This window comes from Seriola aureovittata, chromosome 9, assembly GCF_021018895.1.
Source record: "Seriola aureovittata isolate HTS-2021-v1 ecotype China chromosome 9, ASM2101889v1, whole genome shotgun sequence".
Classification (NCBI taxonomy): domain Eukaryota; kingdom Metazoa; phylum Chordata; class Actinopteri; order Carangiformes; family Carangidae; genus Seriola; species Seriola aureovittata.
In genome coordinates this window covers 15,510,345-15,527,610 of record NC_079372.1, presented here as the reverse complement: position 1 = coordinate 15,527,610, position 17,266 = coordinate 15,510,345, and the positions used below count along the sequence as shown (strand labels likewise).

The 17,266-nt window shown below is 42.2% G+C and overlaps 1 protein-coding gene across 1 annotated transcript in view; it reads left to right on the top strand.

Annotated features, from left to right (window-relative positions):
- Positions 1-17,266, top strand: part of magi3a (membrane associated guanylate kinase, WW and PDZ domain containing 3a) — a 120,311-nt gene that overhangs the window by 77,970 nt on the left and 25,075 nt on the right. Inside the window, 4 exon segments of the mRNA XM_056385677.1 lie at positions 1,730-1,849; positions 12,682-12,888; positions 15,445-15,607; positions 16,508-16,587. Coding sequence (XP_056241652.1) covers positions 1,730-1,849; positions 12,682-12,888; positions 15,445-15,607; positions 16,508-16,587 — 570 coding nt within the window.

Sequence of the window (17,266 nt, the reverse complement as noted above, 5' to 3'; positions counted from 1 at the left end):
CGCCTGCAGCGCAACCAGATCGCAGAGCAGTTCAGCTGAGGTACTGTACGAGCTCTGATTACATCTAAGATGACGCTAAGCAGAGTCGACGTGTTGGGGAACGTGAAATCATTTTCACAACAATCTGTTTTTAATGTCTCGCAGATGAGAGCATCAACAAGGCAAAACATGACACTTTTTTTAACTAGTTGCAGCAGTTATGGCAGATTATTATTTAATGGCTGTAATTTTGCAAGAACTAGAAAAGCAGTGTAGAGCTGCGACTCTTGGAACAGCTGCGAGTTTTGGGGTGGAAAAGAAGTTATAAAAAGTTAAAATTAAAAAATAATAAAAGAAGACGCAAGGAAATTCAATAAATGTCTTCCTCAATTTGACAACACATGCGCCGCAAATACGCACAACACAACCAAATACAGAAATGAGCACAAGTAACACAAACGAAAATGAAAGTGTTTGCAGGGGACACAAAAAAAGCGGTGAACCCGACTGGGAGCACGTCAGTGCTGTTCAATGCCTTAACTTCAAAAGTCACAAAGCATTGAACAAGAAGGGTGTCCCAACCAGCTTCATCAATTTTTTATTTCCCCTAGAAACATTTCCATTGTCATTTGTGCTACTTGCAACGTGTCTCTGTATTTGCTTGTGTTGTGAGTATTTGCAGTATTTGCATGTTTTCTGAATTTACCTGTGTTTTGTCAATTTGCATGTGTTTTCTTAGGTTGCAGTGCGTTGAGGTCTCAGGGCCACAGTAGAAAAGAGGGGAAAATAAAGAAGTTGGAACCCTTGAGCTTGTTTTGCAACTGCTCCTTTGAGATCATCATCAGACACAGAGTGACCGGACTTGACCAAAACCACTGGCATGAAGGAGACAATACGCTCTAAAACACGTCACTGATTTTTACTCCCACGACCTTGGAGAGTTTAGGCTGTTTTTATGAACCTGAACAAATCTTTCCCAATACTGGAAACAAGTGGTTAGGCTGTGATCTGTAATATTATTGGAAAGGACTTTGACGCTGATGTTGCTCTGGAGGCAAAAGTTAATTCTAGGAGTGCACAAATTCATTGTTTTGTTTTTCCTGCAAATGTCCAAGAAAAGGCATAGACAGTATCTTTAGTTAAGCAGCATTATGCAAACAAGTCACCACTATACATTTATCTTTAATAGTTATAGCCCATTATATTGCCATGGAAACAAAGCTGTGTGTGAGATTCTGAGGGGGGAATCACTTGGCAGATGTAAAAAGTATATTAAACAAATGTGCAGAAGGTCAACAGTGAAGTTAGATTTCATCCATACTTGGTGCACACCTAACCTCTTTTCCAATTCCTTTTACTTTGTTTATTGCACTGATATTGTGTTTAATTGCGTCCTTAAGGAGTAAAAGTGGTGTGGTTATACACTGAGTGTGCAATTAAAATCCTGTTCATTATCATTATCATCAGTTACACTTCCTCTGTATTCTGACAGCTGTGCTGCTGTGAGCAGGATATTTTTTTTCTCGGTTTCATATTTGAATAATGAATTCGCAGCATTGTGGTCTCAGCTCTGTTGACTATTCATGATGTAGATACAGATTCTCCCCTGAGTGCCGTATTTGGACTTGAATCACATCTCTTTGGGCATTTTGGAGACAGTGTCACTTACAAATCCCCCCCACAATCAGCGAATAGCATGTTCCACTTGTCTGGATGTTCCCTCCGTCTTAAACTGTGTCATTGTTGGCAGGTACCACTCGGCAGCCCAGAGAGGGGGAAGTTCCTGGTGTGGACTACAATTTCATCAGTGTGGGGGAGTTCCGCGAGCTGGAAGAAAGTGGCCTGCTGCTGGAGAGTGGCACCTATGATGGTATGTCACAAACTCAACACATTGTCCACAACACTGTAAATGGGTGTGTATAGACCGTTAAAAAAAAAAAAAAGTTGAATTGGTGTGAATTACTGTCTGAAAATATGTCATGTAAATATCTAGCTGGAATAACTTTCCCCATATTGCACTTAGGGCTGGATGTGCTTAGCCAGATTTTTTCTTACTGTTTCTTTGATAATTATATCTAAAATATAATGTAATCTATTTTGGTGAATCCCAGTTGTTCATGTTGTGATTTCTTTGTTTTTTCAGTTAGTGTTAGTAATGGGATTTTAGGTGGCTCACACATCTGGATTTCAGTTCATGTGGTCTTGAACAAGGAAAAAAAAAATGAAACATTGGCTTTTGCCAATGAACCAAGAGCCGTAAACATGAAGTCATCACGACTTACAGCTAACTTATTTACCGGACAGTGTTGATGTCATCCTGCATCATCATCGTCACCACTACATGGACCCACAAGTGGAAATCAAATCATGCAGCACCTGTCTTTTATGTGTTTATATTTATGTCTCACCAAGACATAACTGAGCATTATGAGCGTTTTTAGTTGGGACTGGAACTTGACCTTGACCTTGATGTTATGAATACTGAAGAATAGGAAGAAACGGGACAAAAAAAAAAAAATCGTCTTTCCACAGTAATATGGGAGGACGGTTACTTTTTGATCACTATTTTCCTCTTACCTTTTATTGAAGAGCTGCCAAAATACACAGAGCAAGACATAAACACACCACTATTTTTTTAAAAGTCCTTTTCACCTTCTGATTCATCAGTAAAACCCTCGCACTCGCATGGTGATGCACATACAGGTTACCATGGTTACCAAATGACAGGCTGTATACGCTCTTTATATAGATCTCACATAGGTTTAACATTATTTCAGCCTTTGAATTGGTGCTAAAACCACACACACTACATCATGAAATCCTGTGGTTGGTCTGTTTTGCAGTCCACAAACATGCCACACCACATTCAACTTTCTGTTTGTTTTGGACCACACCAGAGTTCAGCTGACAGCACTCTTACAGACAAGGTAGATATGATAAAGATGAATCAGGAAGTCCATAAGTGGTAAAACTATTTTCCTAAGAATGAAGAGCAGCCAAAAAACCATAATATGAAGTTATCAGTACAGTACATCGTTGCAGTCCTCCCTGGGGACATGGCTGCAACCTAGGGTGAATCCCCCATGATGCCCTTGGTGTTAGTTCTCTTGTGATTTTGCTGAGCTGTGCACCATGAGGTCATCAGGTGAAGTCAACACATTGCCCATGTCATCAAACTGTCACTGTAAATGTGAAAGAACTGAAGATAATTTATCCCCAGGGGGGGATTTTGTTCCCAAAAAAGAACAGAACTTCCTCGGAAACGTGTTGGCTAAGTAAGAGCTCTCTCTCCTCCGCCCTCTGTCCCACATCCAGCCCTGGGAGACTGGTCCTGCAACCCCCGAGCCTGTGAACCGGTCACCGAGATGAATAATGGATCTGCTCTGCCCCTTACCTGCTCACTGTGACACAGCTGTGTGTGTATTGAAAGCGCGGGTTCAGAAACCCTCCGAAAGTTAATTATTAATGCGCAGACTTTCGACCTGTGGGTCTCCAAAGATAAACACACAAACACAGATCTACAGGCAGATAGACACATACACGCACACACACACACACACACACACATCTGAATGCAGGAAAAGAGGAGAGAGATATTTAATGAGTGATTGCCCCATGGTGAGTTTGTCACTGATTGCAGCAGCCTTTAGACTGCAGATTGTAAAATTAGCCTCAAGGGTCCATTCACACAGAAAGGCAGTTTCTAATCTTGTACTAACATGCATTTTAATGGAGGGATGCAAGTCCAAGCATTGTGGTCGGGTAAGGAAGCAATGAAATATGGTTGTAGTAGTTGGTGTTACAGCTTCATATCACATAGACTATTTATTTTATTGTGTTATCGGTACAGTATTCCCACATTTTTTTTATACCCCCGATTGTTTTATTGTGTTTTTATAGTTTCCATGCTGCCTGGCCGCAATTTCCGTCTATTGGGACAAGTTCTGAACTAAACTGAACTTTGAGAGTCACAGGCTCAGGGAAAACCACACTCCTTCCCTGTCTACTTTTTCATTGCAGTCTGTCATTATTCATCTCTCTTTTCCCCCCTCTTGTGACATGCTTGGCTTCGTCTGAACGAGGACTTACTGTATATGCGACTGGTTGAATGGAGACATCGACCTGGGCAGCTACGTTCACCACTGTGACTAATCTTCCAGACCTGTGAACAACAGGGGATTGATGTAGCCACGGTTAATCTGTAACCAGGGGTGACACTCTCTCCCACTGCTGCACTGGAGCCAATATCTGAGACAATGAGTGTTTCGCAGATTGGTTGTCATATCGCTCACCAATAATAGAAAGTAATTTCAGAAGGCCAGTATTATGAAACTACTTAACCAAGCATAAAAGAGGGAAGATTTTGTGTGTCCATGAGATCACTCCTCTGCATTAATCCATTGCATTTTCAACTCTCAACAGTTTTGCTGTCTGCATTCCAAGCAGGTCTTATGGCTACAAAGTTGACTCAACCACTGGCAGAGTGGATGAGGAAGTTTAAACAGCACAAAAGATTGGTTTGCCAGTTTTTGTTTTACAGAAAGATGTCAGGGTGTGAGTAATATTTGTTACCTTGGCTGTGTGCTGGAACTCTCAAGAATTAGATTTGCTTGCGTGTGAGAGTGTGCGCATGTATGTGAATTAGGGCATATCCAATTTTCTACCCCTCGCTGTGGAGGGTTGCAGAAAAAAACAGTAGTGTGAATCATTCATGGCGGAGACAGGGAGCTGAAATGGACAAGTGAAATGCAAGAGAAGCAGGTGCTGGAAACAAAAGTCAGCAACAGAAGACCCAATGTGGTAGATGATACAAAAATTCCCTCAGACATGCAGCATTGTGTTAACTTTGATGTCTTATTGCTCCCCAATTTATGCTGAAGATTTATGTAGTCTATATTCCATATGTCAGAAAATCTCGTTACACTGTACCACAGGCTTTCTTTTCTAGCTATGTCTAATTCAAGGTCAGTATAGATCACATTTGTCTGGGTTAGTTGTGGACGTCCAATAGGCTGGATAGATGCATGGCTCCATCCATGCCTGCATACAAGCCTGGCATGGGAAGCATAACCTTGATGACATGTTGGAGGTTTCGGTACGCCCTGGTGCTGCAAATACTCACAAATTTCCTATTTGAACAGCTGGTTGAAATGTGCTGCAAGTAGCACGGACGACAGTGCAAGTGTTTCCAGGGGGTACAAAAAACTGATGAACCCGGCTGGGACACACTTGTTCAGTGTTTTGTGACTTTCGAAGTTAAGTCTTGAATAAAAAGTGTGTCTCAGCCGGGTTCATCACTTTGTTTGTTTTCCCCTGGAAACACTTCCTTTGTCATTTGGGCTACTTGCAGCGCCTTTCTGTATGTGCTTGTGTTGTGACTATTTCGTTATTCCTGTGAGTTTACTTAATTTGCAATGCATTGAGCTCTCAGGGACACCGTGCAATGGCCTGCTGTAAGAATGCAGTGGGAATATGAAACACTACAGATTGGCACAATGTGATTGAAGCATGAAAGGCCAGAACAAAGAAAAAACTGACATGATTCATAGACCAGACAGCAGTGAGGTACTTTCATTGCCTCTGACAGTTACCGTCTGAAGTTGTGGGCTGCTAGGGACCAATTTGACAGGGGAATTGTGCCACGCAAAATTTATTCCCCTTGACCATCTTTATTGGAAAAGAAATAACCATTTTCCCTCCCCCTTGTTTTACTGGACCACATTGCCTACAACCATTTTATAACCATTTTTTTGGTATCATAGGCTTTGTGAAGTTCCAAGGTAAAGCTGCATAGCTCTGGTTTAGATAGAAACAGGGCAACAGGCCAGAAGTCACAAAGGAGAGAGGGTGCAAAGGTGCCTTGCTAGCAACAGCTGCCCACTCCTAGGAACTGGCAACAGAAAGGCCCAGAAGATTAAGAGGTACCTCAGCTTTTAGGACTGCACTGCTGATAATACAGGAGTTGGATTAGTGTTTGTTTTTATGCAGGTCCAAATGAGAGCGAGAAAAGCTGAAACCAAAAGTGGAAGAACAATAGATGGATGGATAAAGTAAGAGGGATTAGGATAGATGAGAATGGCTCAATAAGAAGATAGGAAGGGTGTGTAATTTATAAAGGGTGTCACTAAACAGACAGAGGAGTTGAACATAAACTGGAGAGGAAGTTTATTTATGAGAGGCAGGTCATCAAGCAGTGGAGATAGTGGAGCTCTGCACCCCACACACACACACACACACACACACACACACACACACACACACACACACACACACACACACATACAAGCACAGGGAGTAGAGGAATGCAGGGTGGCTTGTGAAGTGTGGGCATCCATGCCAAGCAGCGCCTGAGCTCGGTGCCAAGACTGGAGCACAAGATGGGCTTCACGCGCCTGTGGCACTGGCACTTCATGGATGAGGCCTGGGCAGACTGGGCACTGCCCAAGAGTGGAAGCCCATCCTCAATGATTAATGAGGTTCTGTGACTGTGGTTGGCAGGTTCAAAGAAGCAGAGGGATAAACGTGGGATGGGAGGGGTGAGGGCTCTGGAAGGGAGATTGTGGGGGCTGAGCCGGAGTTAAAAACCCTTGAGGGGGGTTTTCCCCCAAATTTGGACAACATAAGGGACGTCTTCAATTTCCATTTGTGTTTGAAAACATTGCCACAAAACCATTTGGTTGCATTTCACATTGCTTAATAGCCATGACTGCATGAATCTTTGCTCTCTAGAATTTCCATCACAGCTTATAATGAGAGTTTTATGAAGGATATAGTGAGATTTAGAGAGGTTATGTCTCACTGCAGATGTAACTCTGGTCACAGTTGCACTCACATTTTATTCAGATTCTCACGAGTTGGAGATGAGACATGCTGGCAGCTGCTGACTAAAACAGATGGCGTGACATTCACACACACACACACACACACACACACACACACACACACACACACACACACACATCCTTTCACCCATAAACACACATAGCCCTCATAGTACATACTTAAACTTGAAGTCTCTCCGGGCAAATTAAAAAAAAAAAAACCTTGCCTCTGTCATGAAACTACTTCTTACTCGCAGCAAACACAGCCATGCATGTGTAACATGAGCGAATGGCTGTGTAGTTCACTGACAGTGCCAAGCGAATGTTGGCCCAGGCTGTTAAAATGAAAATGACTTTGCTTTACACTGCCCACCCACCACTTTCAGAAAGCTGCAAAATGTAATAACACTGTGCTGAAATTATCCGCCCTCTGTGCACACTGTTTCTGCTGCTTTTACCTTTAACACGACTGGTACTTGTCGTTTTGCCACCGCGTGACAAAAGATTTAAATTACATAAGCTTCTGATGACCAGAAATGTTGAATTTTACAGTGTGGTGAGCTGTAATATTTTTATCCTCTGTCCTTTTCTGAGTTTAAGACTAATCTGGCCTCTAAATACGTTGAATATAGCAACTGAGACGTATACTGTATTAAAGGTCCCATATTGTACAAAGTAAGATTCCATGTCTTTATTTTTTTTATTATTATTATAAAGCAAATCTAGGTTCTATATTAATACTGTGAAAGTATTAATGCATGTTCACAGAAAAAATGCACACAGCCCATATTTAGAAACTGAGCTTAAAAACAAGCCGTCAGGACTTCTGTAACTTTGTGATGTCACAACAAAGCAGTCACCACTCTCACCCATGCCCCAAGCCCAGGCCACCTGGACCCACCATCCAATCTTGGTTTTTCTGAGTGTTTACTTTAAATCTGCTATATTTCTAAATAACTCAGAAACCAGTCAGCCAGTGATTGGCTCACCAACCTGTTGTTACTTGAGCTCCAGAGAGAAGCCTGAGAGAGGAGATGTAAAACTACATTGATGGTTTTTGGTGCTTAAAACAAAAATGATTTCTTATGGATATCAACACTTCAAATAAAACACAGGAAAAGTGTAAAATATGAGACCTCAGTCTATGTTTTGCATACTTGTGTGTTGTATACTGTAGAATTGTTGAAATGCTCATTTCGCTGAAATGTTTGTGAGTCGGTGAACCCCAGCATATTGTAGAATCCGAAGGTCAGAAAATGTTATCCATCATTAAGGAACAGCTTGCTAGATCTTAGTGTAATTCTTACTATAATTTTGGCTCCATGTTGTTGTTGTTACATTTAAAATAGAGCAGCACAGCTTGTTGATTTGTTGGTTCAGTGCCAATATCAGCAGGTGTCTATTTTTGTCACACACACACACACACACACACACACACACACACACACACACACACACACACACACACACACACACACACACAATCATGGGGAGCCATTAGCATGGTGGCTCCCAAGCTTTTTTTTTTTTTCCCCACGTCCTTTTTTTCCAATAATGAACAGCCCATTAATCTAAGGCAGTAATTTACGGGAGAAGTTTGGAGTGGCTAAAGAGTGACCAGACATTTTGTTGAAATCAGGGCTGGTTTTATTCAGTATTTGTCTTGGCATCCCAATATGAAAGGTCTTTCTCCCGGTAATTACACACAGGACATTTATGAGGCATAAATACTGTGTACATCAGGACCGTGGGCAGGTTAGATCAGTCTTGGGAAAAGATCATAGCATCAGTTGTTAGGGGAAGCAGAGCAGCAGCCTCAATGTTATCCACTAGATGGATAATACAATTGCTATTAGACAGCTATAACGATATTGAATTTGGAAGATTAACTGGGCAAACTTGCCAATAAAGTTTGCTCAGACTGTAGTTTTTTATTCAGTGGAAAGAGTTTTTGGACTATGGAGCCAAAAGTATGTAATGTTTTTGTTAGTTTCTTTAGTTTTTTTTTTTAAGTGGAAAAAAGTGAGCCTAACTCAAAAACTTAAATAATAAAAAATAATGATTGTGGCATGTGAAAAAAGTTTGAGCAGAGGGAAGAACAGATTTCATTAAATATCAGCAAATGTCCTGCAGTCAGTCAAAAAACTGAAACTGAAAAAGAGGCTGGCTCCTACAACAGGACGATGATCCAAAGCAGAGCTCAGAGTCCATCATGGAATACTTGTTCTGTTAAGTTTGACTTTTTCTTGCCCACATCAAGTCAAGTCAATTATCAAATCACAGCAGAAGTTATCTCATTTTTAAATAGAGCCGGTCTAGACCGCACTCTTTATGACATTATTTTTAAATATATTTTAAATATTTTTATAATAAAATTATATTTATATTAATATTACTCAACTATTCCGACCATGAGAAAGCACATGGTGACAGTGGCAAGGAAAAACTTAATTTTACGAGAAAGAAACCTGGAGCAGAATCGGACTCGGGGTGGGCGGCCATCTGCCTCGACCCTCATGTCTCAAGTCAACAGTGGTAATGTTAAGTGCTAATGTTAGAGACTATAATGCTAACAACCTGTTAACTTACTCATATAGTAACTCAGTATCACATGATTAGAGCTTCACCTTTCAATTTCAGTTGATCCGGTGAATATTATCTTGATTAATCAGCTAATGGTTTGGTCTATAAAATGTCAAAAATAGGGTAAAAAATTTGTCATATTTGTCAAACCAATTGTCCAGAACCCAATGCTGCTTGAAAATGACCAATCAATTATCAATTTTTTTCCCCATTAACTAACGGATTAATTGGTTAATCATTGCATGATGCTTCAGTCAATCTTGACCTTTACAGTTTCTGACACGCTCAGTACTTTATCAAATGAGACATTACTTTTCTCTCAGACGGGCTAATGAATCAACACATTTCCTACCAGACAACAAATTCAGCATCTGTGTCAATGTCATATTCTTTAGTTGTCCATTCACTTATTTATTTATTAATTATCCATTAGAATCACAAATGTTCACCTGTTTGATCGAGCCCATTGTTGCTGCCCATGTCCCAGCTGCTTTCAGTAATTAAATCTAATTCCCATTTGTGCAGCTTGTTGAAATCTTTGATATGATAAAACATGGTATATACAGTTGTCACTTCAAAAGAAAGACGAGGACTTGTTTGTCACATTCGAATATTAATAGGGGACTCTATTAAAAATTCTAATTCTATTTAATGGAACAGTGGATAATTAGCAACTACTGTGTTACAATATGATTACACATTACACTAAGTAAAATAATAGAACTGTTAGCAGACGCCGAGGGAGCACTGTGCCTCGCAGTCACATAAATGATAGATTAAATTGCATTTTGTTGAGATAACAAAGTAAAACTAAATGATTAGCCACATGAGATTCAAGCAAACAGCTCATTTAATGAACCAAAAGTCCTGAATCCTCAAAGAGACATCTCACTTTATTGTTCAGGTAAAGTTAAAACCACTAAGCCTCTAGTTGTTTGAGTTCTTTTCCCTTTTTTTTTTTTTTTTTCTTCAGGTTGTGTGGTTTTTGCATCTCTGCCGTATGATGTTCTAAATCCTCCTCCAAGACTGCTCCTCATATTGTGGCTCATTAGTACAGTATAATTACAACACTATCCATCTCAGTGCACTTCCTTATTGTGGCCACTGTCTTCCAGCTCCCTGCTAATGTGCACTTAACAGAGGCTACGTGTGCGTTTTGTGTGAGCTCCAGGAGCTGAAGAGTGCACCGAGCAAATTACCGCTTCTAATTTAACTCCCTCAATTTGCATTGTGTCAGTAAGCTTCCTGTTAATTACAAACCTAGTAAAGGATTTAATGGTTTTCAATAAGGTACTGATATTAATACGTATTAAATTAGAACACGGATTAATATAATTACCTTCACCAGTTATGATGTATGGGTTTAACATGACACTCAGATAAATTGTGCTGTTTAGTAGATGTGTTAACTGTTTATTCAGCACATCATAATTAAATCTTATAGGAAAAAAAAACTGCGCAGCTATAAAGTCTTGACAAGTTGTGAAGGTTATTTCCACTTTGCTGTCATCCTAACTTTACATGTGAGTCCAATTAATATGTATCTTCTCTTTCTTTCAATATTGCAAACAATAGGCTTTTGGAAATATTTATTTAAATCAGAGAAATTTAAATCTGTGTAGAACCTTAATTCCATTTTCATTAAATTTCTGTCCTTTTTTTCCCCTCACTCTCTGCTGCCGCCGGTCCTTCCTCCTTTGTTCCTATTCTCGTTTCTCTCTCACCCTCCCAGTAGATTCGTTTGTCACACTATCTGTCCACTCCCTGATGTGCCGTTTAACTTTTACAGTACAATTTTCAGCTGCTCAAACGCAGCTCAGTCTTAACCACACCACAGTCCCACCCTAACACTGGAGGACTGTGGATTTTTCCCAAAAACAGAGAAACAACCAGTGAATCAATATTTGTACCATACCTTTCCCAACTGCTTTCCTCACCTCTTGTGCTTTTATGTTTTGATCCTTCCTGCGATTCCTTATTCTCCAGCATAGAGAGAAAGAGGAGGTAGTGAGTGGTAAAGTGGGTCACCCATCTCTTATATAGTTGAGGAAAGGCTCGCTCTGTGGAGTAAGACTGTTTTCTGCCTTAGGCACCAACATGACAGCAAATGCAAGCTAATAGACTTAAAGGGACAATCAAGAGCTTGAGAACGTACCTTGGTATAAATGCTGTAGTCACAGTTCCTCGAGGAGTGAAGCAGTAAATATGACCGAACAATAGTCAAGGCTTTTTGGCTTTGGTCTGAGAGCCGGGACCGCTGTATTATTGAATGAGAGATCATATTAGAATAAGAACACATATAAGAATGCAGTGAAAAGAGTACATAAACACACAAATAATGAAAAAAAACAAGTAAATTAGAAACGATTTTCTGTCTTGTAGTCGGCTTTCTCGTAGATGGGAAACCAGAGTGGGATTATATGTTTGTTGTCGCATAATAAGCCCTTGTTAGATGGTTGGCGTGCCTTGTTATCAACAGGTTTGGGTCTGGGGAGACAACAGGACCTTCTCCATGCGCCTATGATACTGTAGGCATGCCTTCCTCAGTCCAGCAGTGTGCGTCAGTAGTGACGCAATGCAACATTCAGTGGAAATTAGCTAAGACAGAATTGCAGTGAAAAAATCAGAGGAAAAAAAAAAAAACATTTCCCCTTGTCGTAGAGACTATTCCAAAACCCAAGACTTATGACAGCAACATCCTTTTGCCTCATTTTGTTCCAAGCATTGAGGCTCTGCTGGATATGATTTGCAGCTAACAGCCAGACTCCCCTGTGTCTTTAAAGACATTTAAACAACAGTAACAGATGAGAGATGAGGTGATATGGTCTTTTCTTGATCCGTTCTTTGCTGCACAAAGCCATAAAGAGACCTGTAATTCTTTCCTAAAGTATTTAATCTTTGTCGCTACGTGTGTGTGTGTGTGTGTGTGTGTGTGTGTGTGTGTGTGTGTGTGTATGTGTGTGTGTGTATGTGTGTGTGTGTGTGTGTGTGTGTGTGTGTGTGTGTGTGTGTGTGTGTGTGTGTGTGTGTGCCCGTGCGTGCCCGTGCATCGTGGTATTCCTATACTCATGAAGACCAAATCTTCTCACAAAGGTAGAAAAATCTTCAAAACAAGGTTGTTCTACAATTTCTCACTCTATTTTTAAGGTTAGAAACAGATACAGGGTTGGGGTTGAGTGTAAGAGTTATTTATGGCCAGGGGTGTAAAGATAGGGTTATGTAATGAGTTTAGTCAAAGAAAGCCTCCACATGTTACAAGTATATTTTTGTCATCTCTGTCTCCCTCTATTCTTTCCAGGCAACTACTATGGGACCCCGAAGCCCCCCGCAGAGCCCAGCCCCGTGCAGCCGGACCTGGTGGACCAGGTTCTGTTTGATGAGGAATTTGACACGGAGGTGCAGAGAAAACGCACAACCTCCGTCAGTAAGATGGATAGAAAGGACAGCGCCGCACCAGAGGAGGAAGAGGAAGAAGAGAGGCCTCCTATGGTCAACGGCCTGGCTGGTGAGAGACACACACACACACACACACACACACACGGCTGACTTTTGTTTCGTTTTTTTAGGCTAGTTGTAATGCAGCTTCGCTCCATGCTGCTTTTTTTTTCTCATTTAAACCCCAGGACTTTTTTTTTTTTTTTTTGCTTCATTTATTTATTTGTCTAGCAGTTCATTATATCAAAATGCAAAACAGCAAGACTTTTTGTTTTTCTTTCTTCCTGTTCATTGTTTTCTCTAAACAAACATTCTCAGGATTAGCTGTTCTGCATGCAAGGTCAGCACTAAATCAGACACATTATACAGAAGGACTCCAACTAAATCACAGCGTGGCAAAGTCAAGAAGGAGCCAGAGTCTGTCAGAGATCAATCGAAGCACTGCCTCGGTTTAGAGGGATCGACCTTGTCCTTGTTTGATTCCCCCCATGAGGATGTCCTCACACGGCTCACAGCGCACACAAAATCAGAACCTGTTTCAGCTTAATGGTGAACTATTGTCCTCGCTGTGAAAGCAGTTAGAAAACCTTTAACTGCGGCATAATTATGAAACACTACAAAATAAAACGCTAGAATTATGCACCAACATGTTACACGATAACAATGCATATGAAATTATTTTATAATTCAGTCACCGTTCACCCATATTTAAATGAACTGAACAAAGTGGCAGCTTCTGGCTCTCTGAAGCCTCCCTCAGCTGGCCTGTCCTCTAATATGGCTTCAATGACAGGCCCCTAACCAGCCTCAGAACACTGGCCTGGTGCAGTATGGCACTGCCAATCTAGATTGCTCTTCACAAGAAGTCCAAATGCTGGAAAAAACAGCTATGATCCAATGCATATTGCATGACACGACCAATTTTGTTATTTTGTGTATTTTTGTGAATCCTAAGGAGAATTAGCCAAATATCATGTAAAGACATGCAGCACAATTACCACAGTTCAGAAGACAAATACATAAATATTCAGCATTCATGCAGGAAATTAAAGAAAGTGTCTTAACTGACACCAGTTTTTTTTTTTTTTTTTGGTTTGGCCTGTGAGTACTTTTTCTCAGTTAGAGGAAAATAAGAATATCTTTATCATCACCGTATTATCGCGGTCACTATCACATACTCTGTCACATATTCAATCAACTGAAGGCACTGGCCTTCAACACCCAGCCACCATCTGGAACATATAATGTAGTATAGTCTAATTCAATTACCATTACATACAACAGTTTGTATTCATTGTATGAACCACTTCTGAAAACATCTTTACAATGTGAGGCTCAATAATTGGTCAGAAAAAAAAAAGAGAAAAGATCAGCGAGCATGTACAATGAGTTGCTCATCTCACATCCAAAGAGTAAAAGAGTGAAAAATTGCCACTGACACATCATCTCTGTAGCCTTGGGCTGTAATGATGGCAGTGTGGAGCCCGGCCAAGAAAACCCACGCACTGTAGACTGATGTCACTTCTAATTCCTTAGTCTATGAGTTGTCTCATTGTAAACGCAGTTTATTCTACCTTTTGTTGGTGTGTGGATGGGTTGGATTGCTGAAGTGGTGAGAACTAACAACAAAAGGAGTGACGGAAAACATACCGTATGACCATGCTTGGAAGGTTGTTTAATAATGGTCATGCATTACTGTGAACAGCCATTTTCCTTTTGTGTTGCTCCCAGCATTCTCGTCAGTTTGTACAGCCTACATGCCTGCATGTGCAACAGCCCCCGGTTTATTTCTCTTCAGTGGCTGAAAGTGACTATAGCCTAGAGCAACTGTCTGTATGTGTGTCATTTATCCTGACTTTATAAGTGGAGAAAACCTTCCATGGTTCCATCATGAAAAAGAGCCCCCCCCCCCCCCCCCCCCCCCCCCCCCATTTCAGCACAAAAAAGCTCTTGACTTCCTCCAGTCAACAGCTGTCACTTTGCATCCTTACCATTCACTTACCCCTGCCAAACAGTCTGAGCATTCAATGCCGTGATGAAGCTAGGTCATACACAGCCAGATGAAAACCTGCAGATAAGAGCCTCACATAGACAGGCACACACACACGCATCAAGATTAGGCAAACACACACACACATGTAAGCAGCCTGTGTGATACTAATAGAGTTGCGATGTGGTGCTCGTGGCTGGGCTGAAGCGTTGGTCAGCTCTGCCCTTGCCTGGGAGGCAGTTCCCAGTACATCGCTGCTGACATGCAAATCCTATGGCAATTGCTGCTCTTCCGTCCTCTCTCCGTGTACTCTCTGGCTCTCTCTCTCTCTCTCTCTCTCTCTCTCTCTCTCTCTCTCTCTCTCTCCCTCTCTCTACCTCTCTCTACCCCTTCCTCTCCTGTGGATGCAACCGTCCACCCAGTGTACAGAGGAAGAGCAGCTCGAGCGGCAGGCAGGCAGGCAGGCAGGCAGTCAGCAGCAGCAGGGAGAGATGCAAGGAGCCCAGAGGAGCTCCAATGGCGCCACACTCTCACCTCCTGTCTCCTTTTCCTTCTACCATCTCCCGTACCCCTACTCCCAACCCCTTCCCCTGTCCGTCTCCATGCCCGTGTCCCTCTCTCCATGCGGGGCCCCAGAGCACAAGGACAAGGCGGAGTGGAGGAAGACGGTGCCCAGCTACACCCAGTCAGCTGGGGCCATGGACCTGCGTGCATGGAGCACACAGGATGAAAGTCAGGAGCCCTTGCCTAAAAACTGGGAGATGGCCTACACAGAGACCGGCATGGTCTATTTCATAGAGTAAGTAGCCTTTCTACTGCTACTTGCCTGCGTTTTGTTTTGGTCCTATTACTCTCCCATTACATCAGCATTGTTGCTAATCCCACTCCCAGTACTCTTCCAGTTCATGTCTCTTTCTGCCATTGTAAGCCAAATGTGTTGAGAGATCTGGCAGTGAGTCCCCTCTGCTGCCCGTCCAGCGCATTCCTCTGTGCTGCATGAAACCTGGTGCTGGACACGGGAAGCTATGCGCCGGCTCTTATGTTGTTGTCGATTAAGTTTTTCTTTTATTTCCCCTGTGTTTGATGTCGGCTTTGTTGGCTGGCGCTAAAAGCAGCAGGCCCGCATTGTTCACCTGGCCCGTTAGTGTGGCGAGCAGTCGATGCTGAGGCGCTGAGAGAGCCAGGTGCTGCTGCTCGCCACTAAATCAATAGCTCATTCTGCCAGTGAGAGAAACAACAGGCTAAATGGAGTTCGCCACCCCCTGACCTACTCTCTCAGTTCTGCTCTTTATGATCCCTGCAACTGCTCACTCTCTTCTCTGTGTAGTTTATGTATTCCTCCTCTTCCTCCATCTCTGTCCATTCTCTCCCTCTCTTTCTTTCTCGCTTCCTTGTACCTCAAAGGGTCCTTTGAGCTTTGTTAAAATTTCACAAATATTATAAAGGCTTCTTTAATAAGCCATTTGATCCCAAAAGATTAGAAGTTAGCCAGACTTTTCCTTGTTTCCAGGGAGCTTTTAGCTCTGTTTATTTATTAGAGGTGGTGGAATAACTCCAGGGTAAAATGGCTCCAGAGAGTCCCCAGTGCTAATTGATAATTGCTAATTTTCACAGTATCTTAAATGTTTCTTAGATGTTTTTTTGTTTTTTTGTTTTTTTTTTATTGTGCCTAAAGCCCTGCCTTGTCTTTGTACTTCAGTCACAACAGCAAGACCACTACCTGGCTGGACCCCCGCCTCGCCAAGAAAGCCAAGCCTCCAGAGAAATGCGAGGAAGGAGGTGAGACAGTGTTTGTGGAAAGTTCTGTGGTGGAAACATTTTACACCCCTCAGTCCCACTCATATACCCCCCCCCAACACACACACACACACACACACTTCCACTACTTCATCCCTACTCCCTGCTGCACAGAGCACAGAGTGCGTGCCTGCCTCTCTAAAGGGGGCGCTGGCTGACAGACGGAGATTGAACAGCTGAGCGGGCCTGGTCACAGTCGCACTGGTGACACAGCACAAACCTCCAGTCTCCAGTCTGCCCCTCTCCTCGTAATGGCTTCGGGGACACATGCAGGGAGCTCATCAGTGCAGCATCTCTCAAAAGGCAATTTTCTATGGCCCCTCTTGCGTAAAGATCTCCTCTGCGACGCATGTGTTTGTCACGCGGCAGCAGAAACTCAAGATGTTGCACACATACACACCGCTGGAGAGAAAAGGGTATTATTTTCCAGGGGGAGGCTGTATAAAAACTCAGCATTTCCTCCTTCCTCCTCCCTGCCCTCCTCTATGTTGTTTATTAAACCCTAAACACATAGTGACAAATAAAAGGAGGCCTCCTGTCCTGTAGGTGTAGGTAAGCACGCTGTGAGGCTGCCAGTCAAAGCACTACGCCTCATTGCGTGTGTCCAATTGTCCATGTCGTGTCTCAGCAGTATGTGAAGTGATTTGAGTCTGCCTTTTTC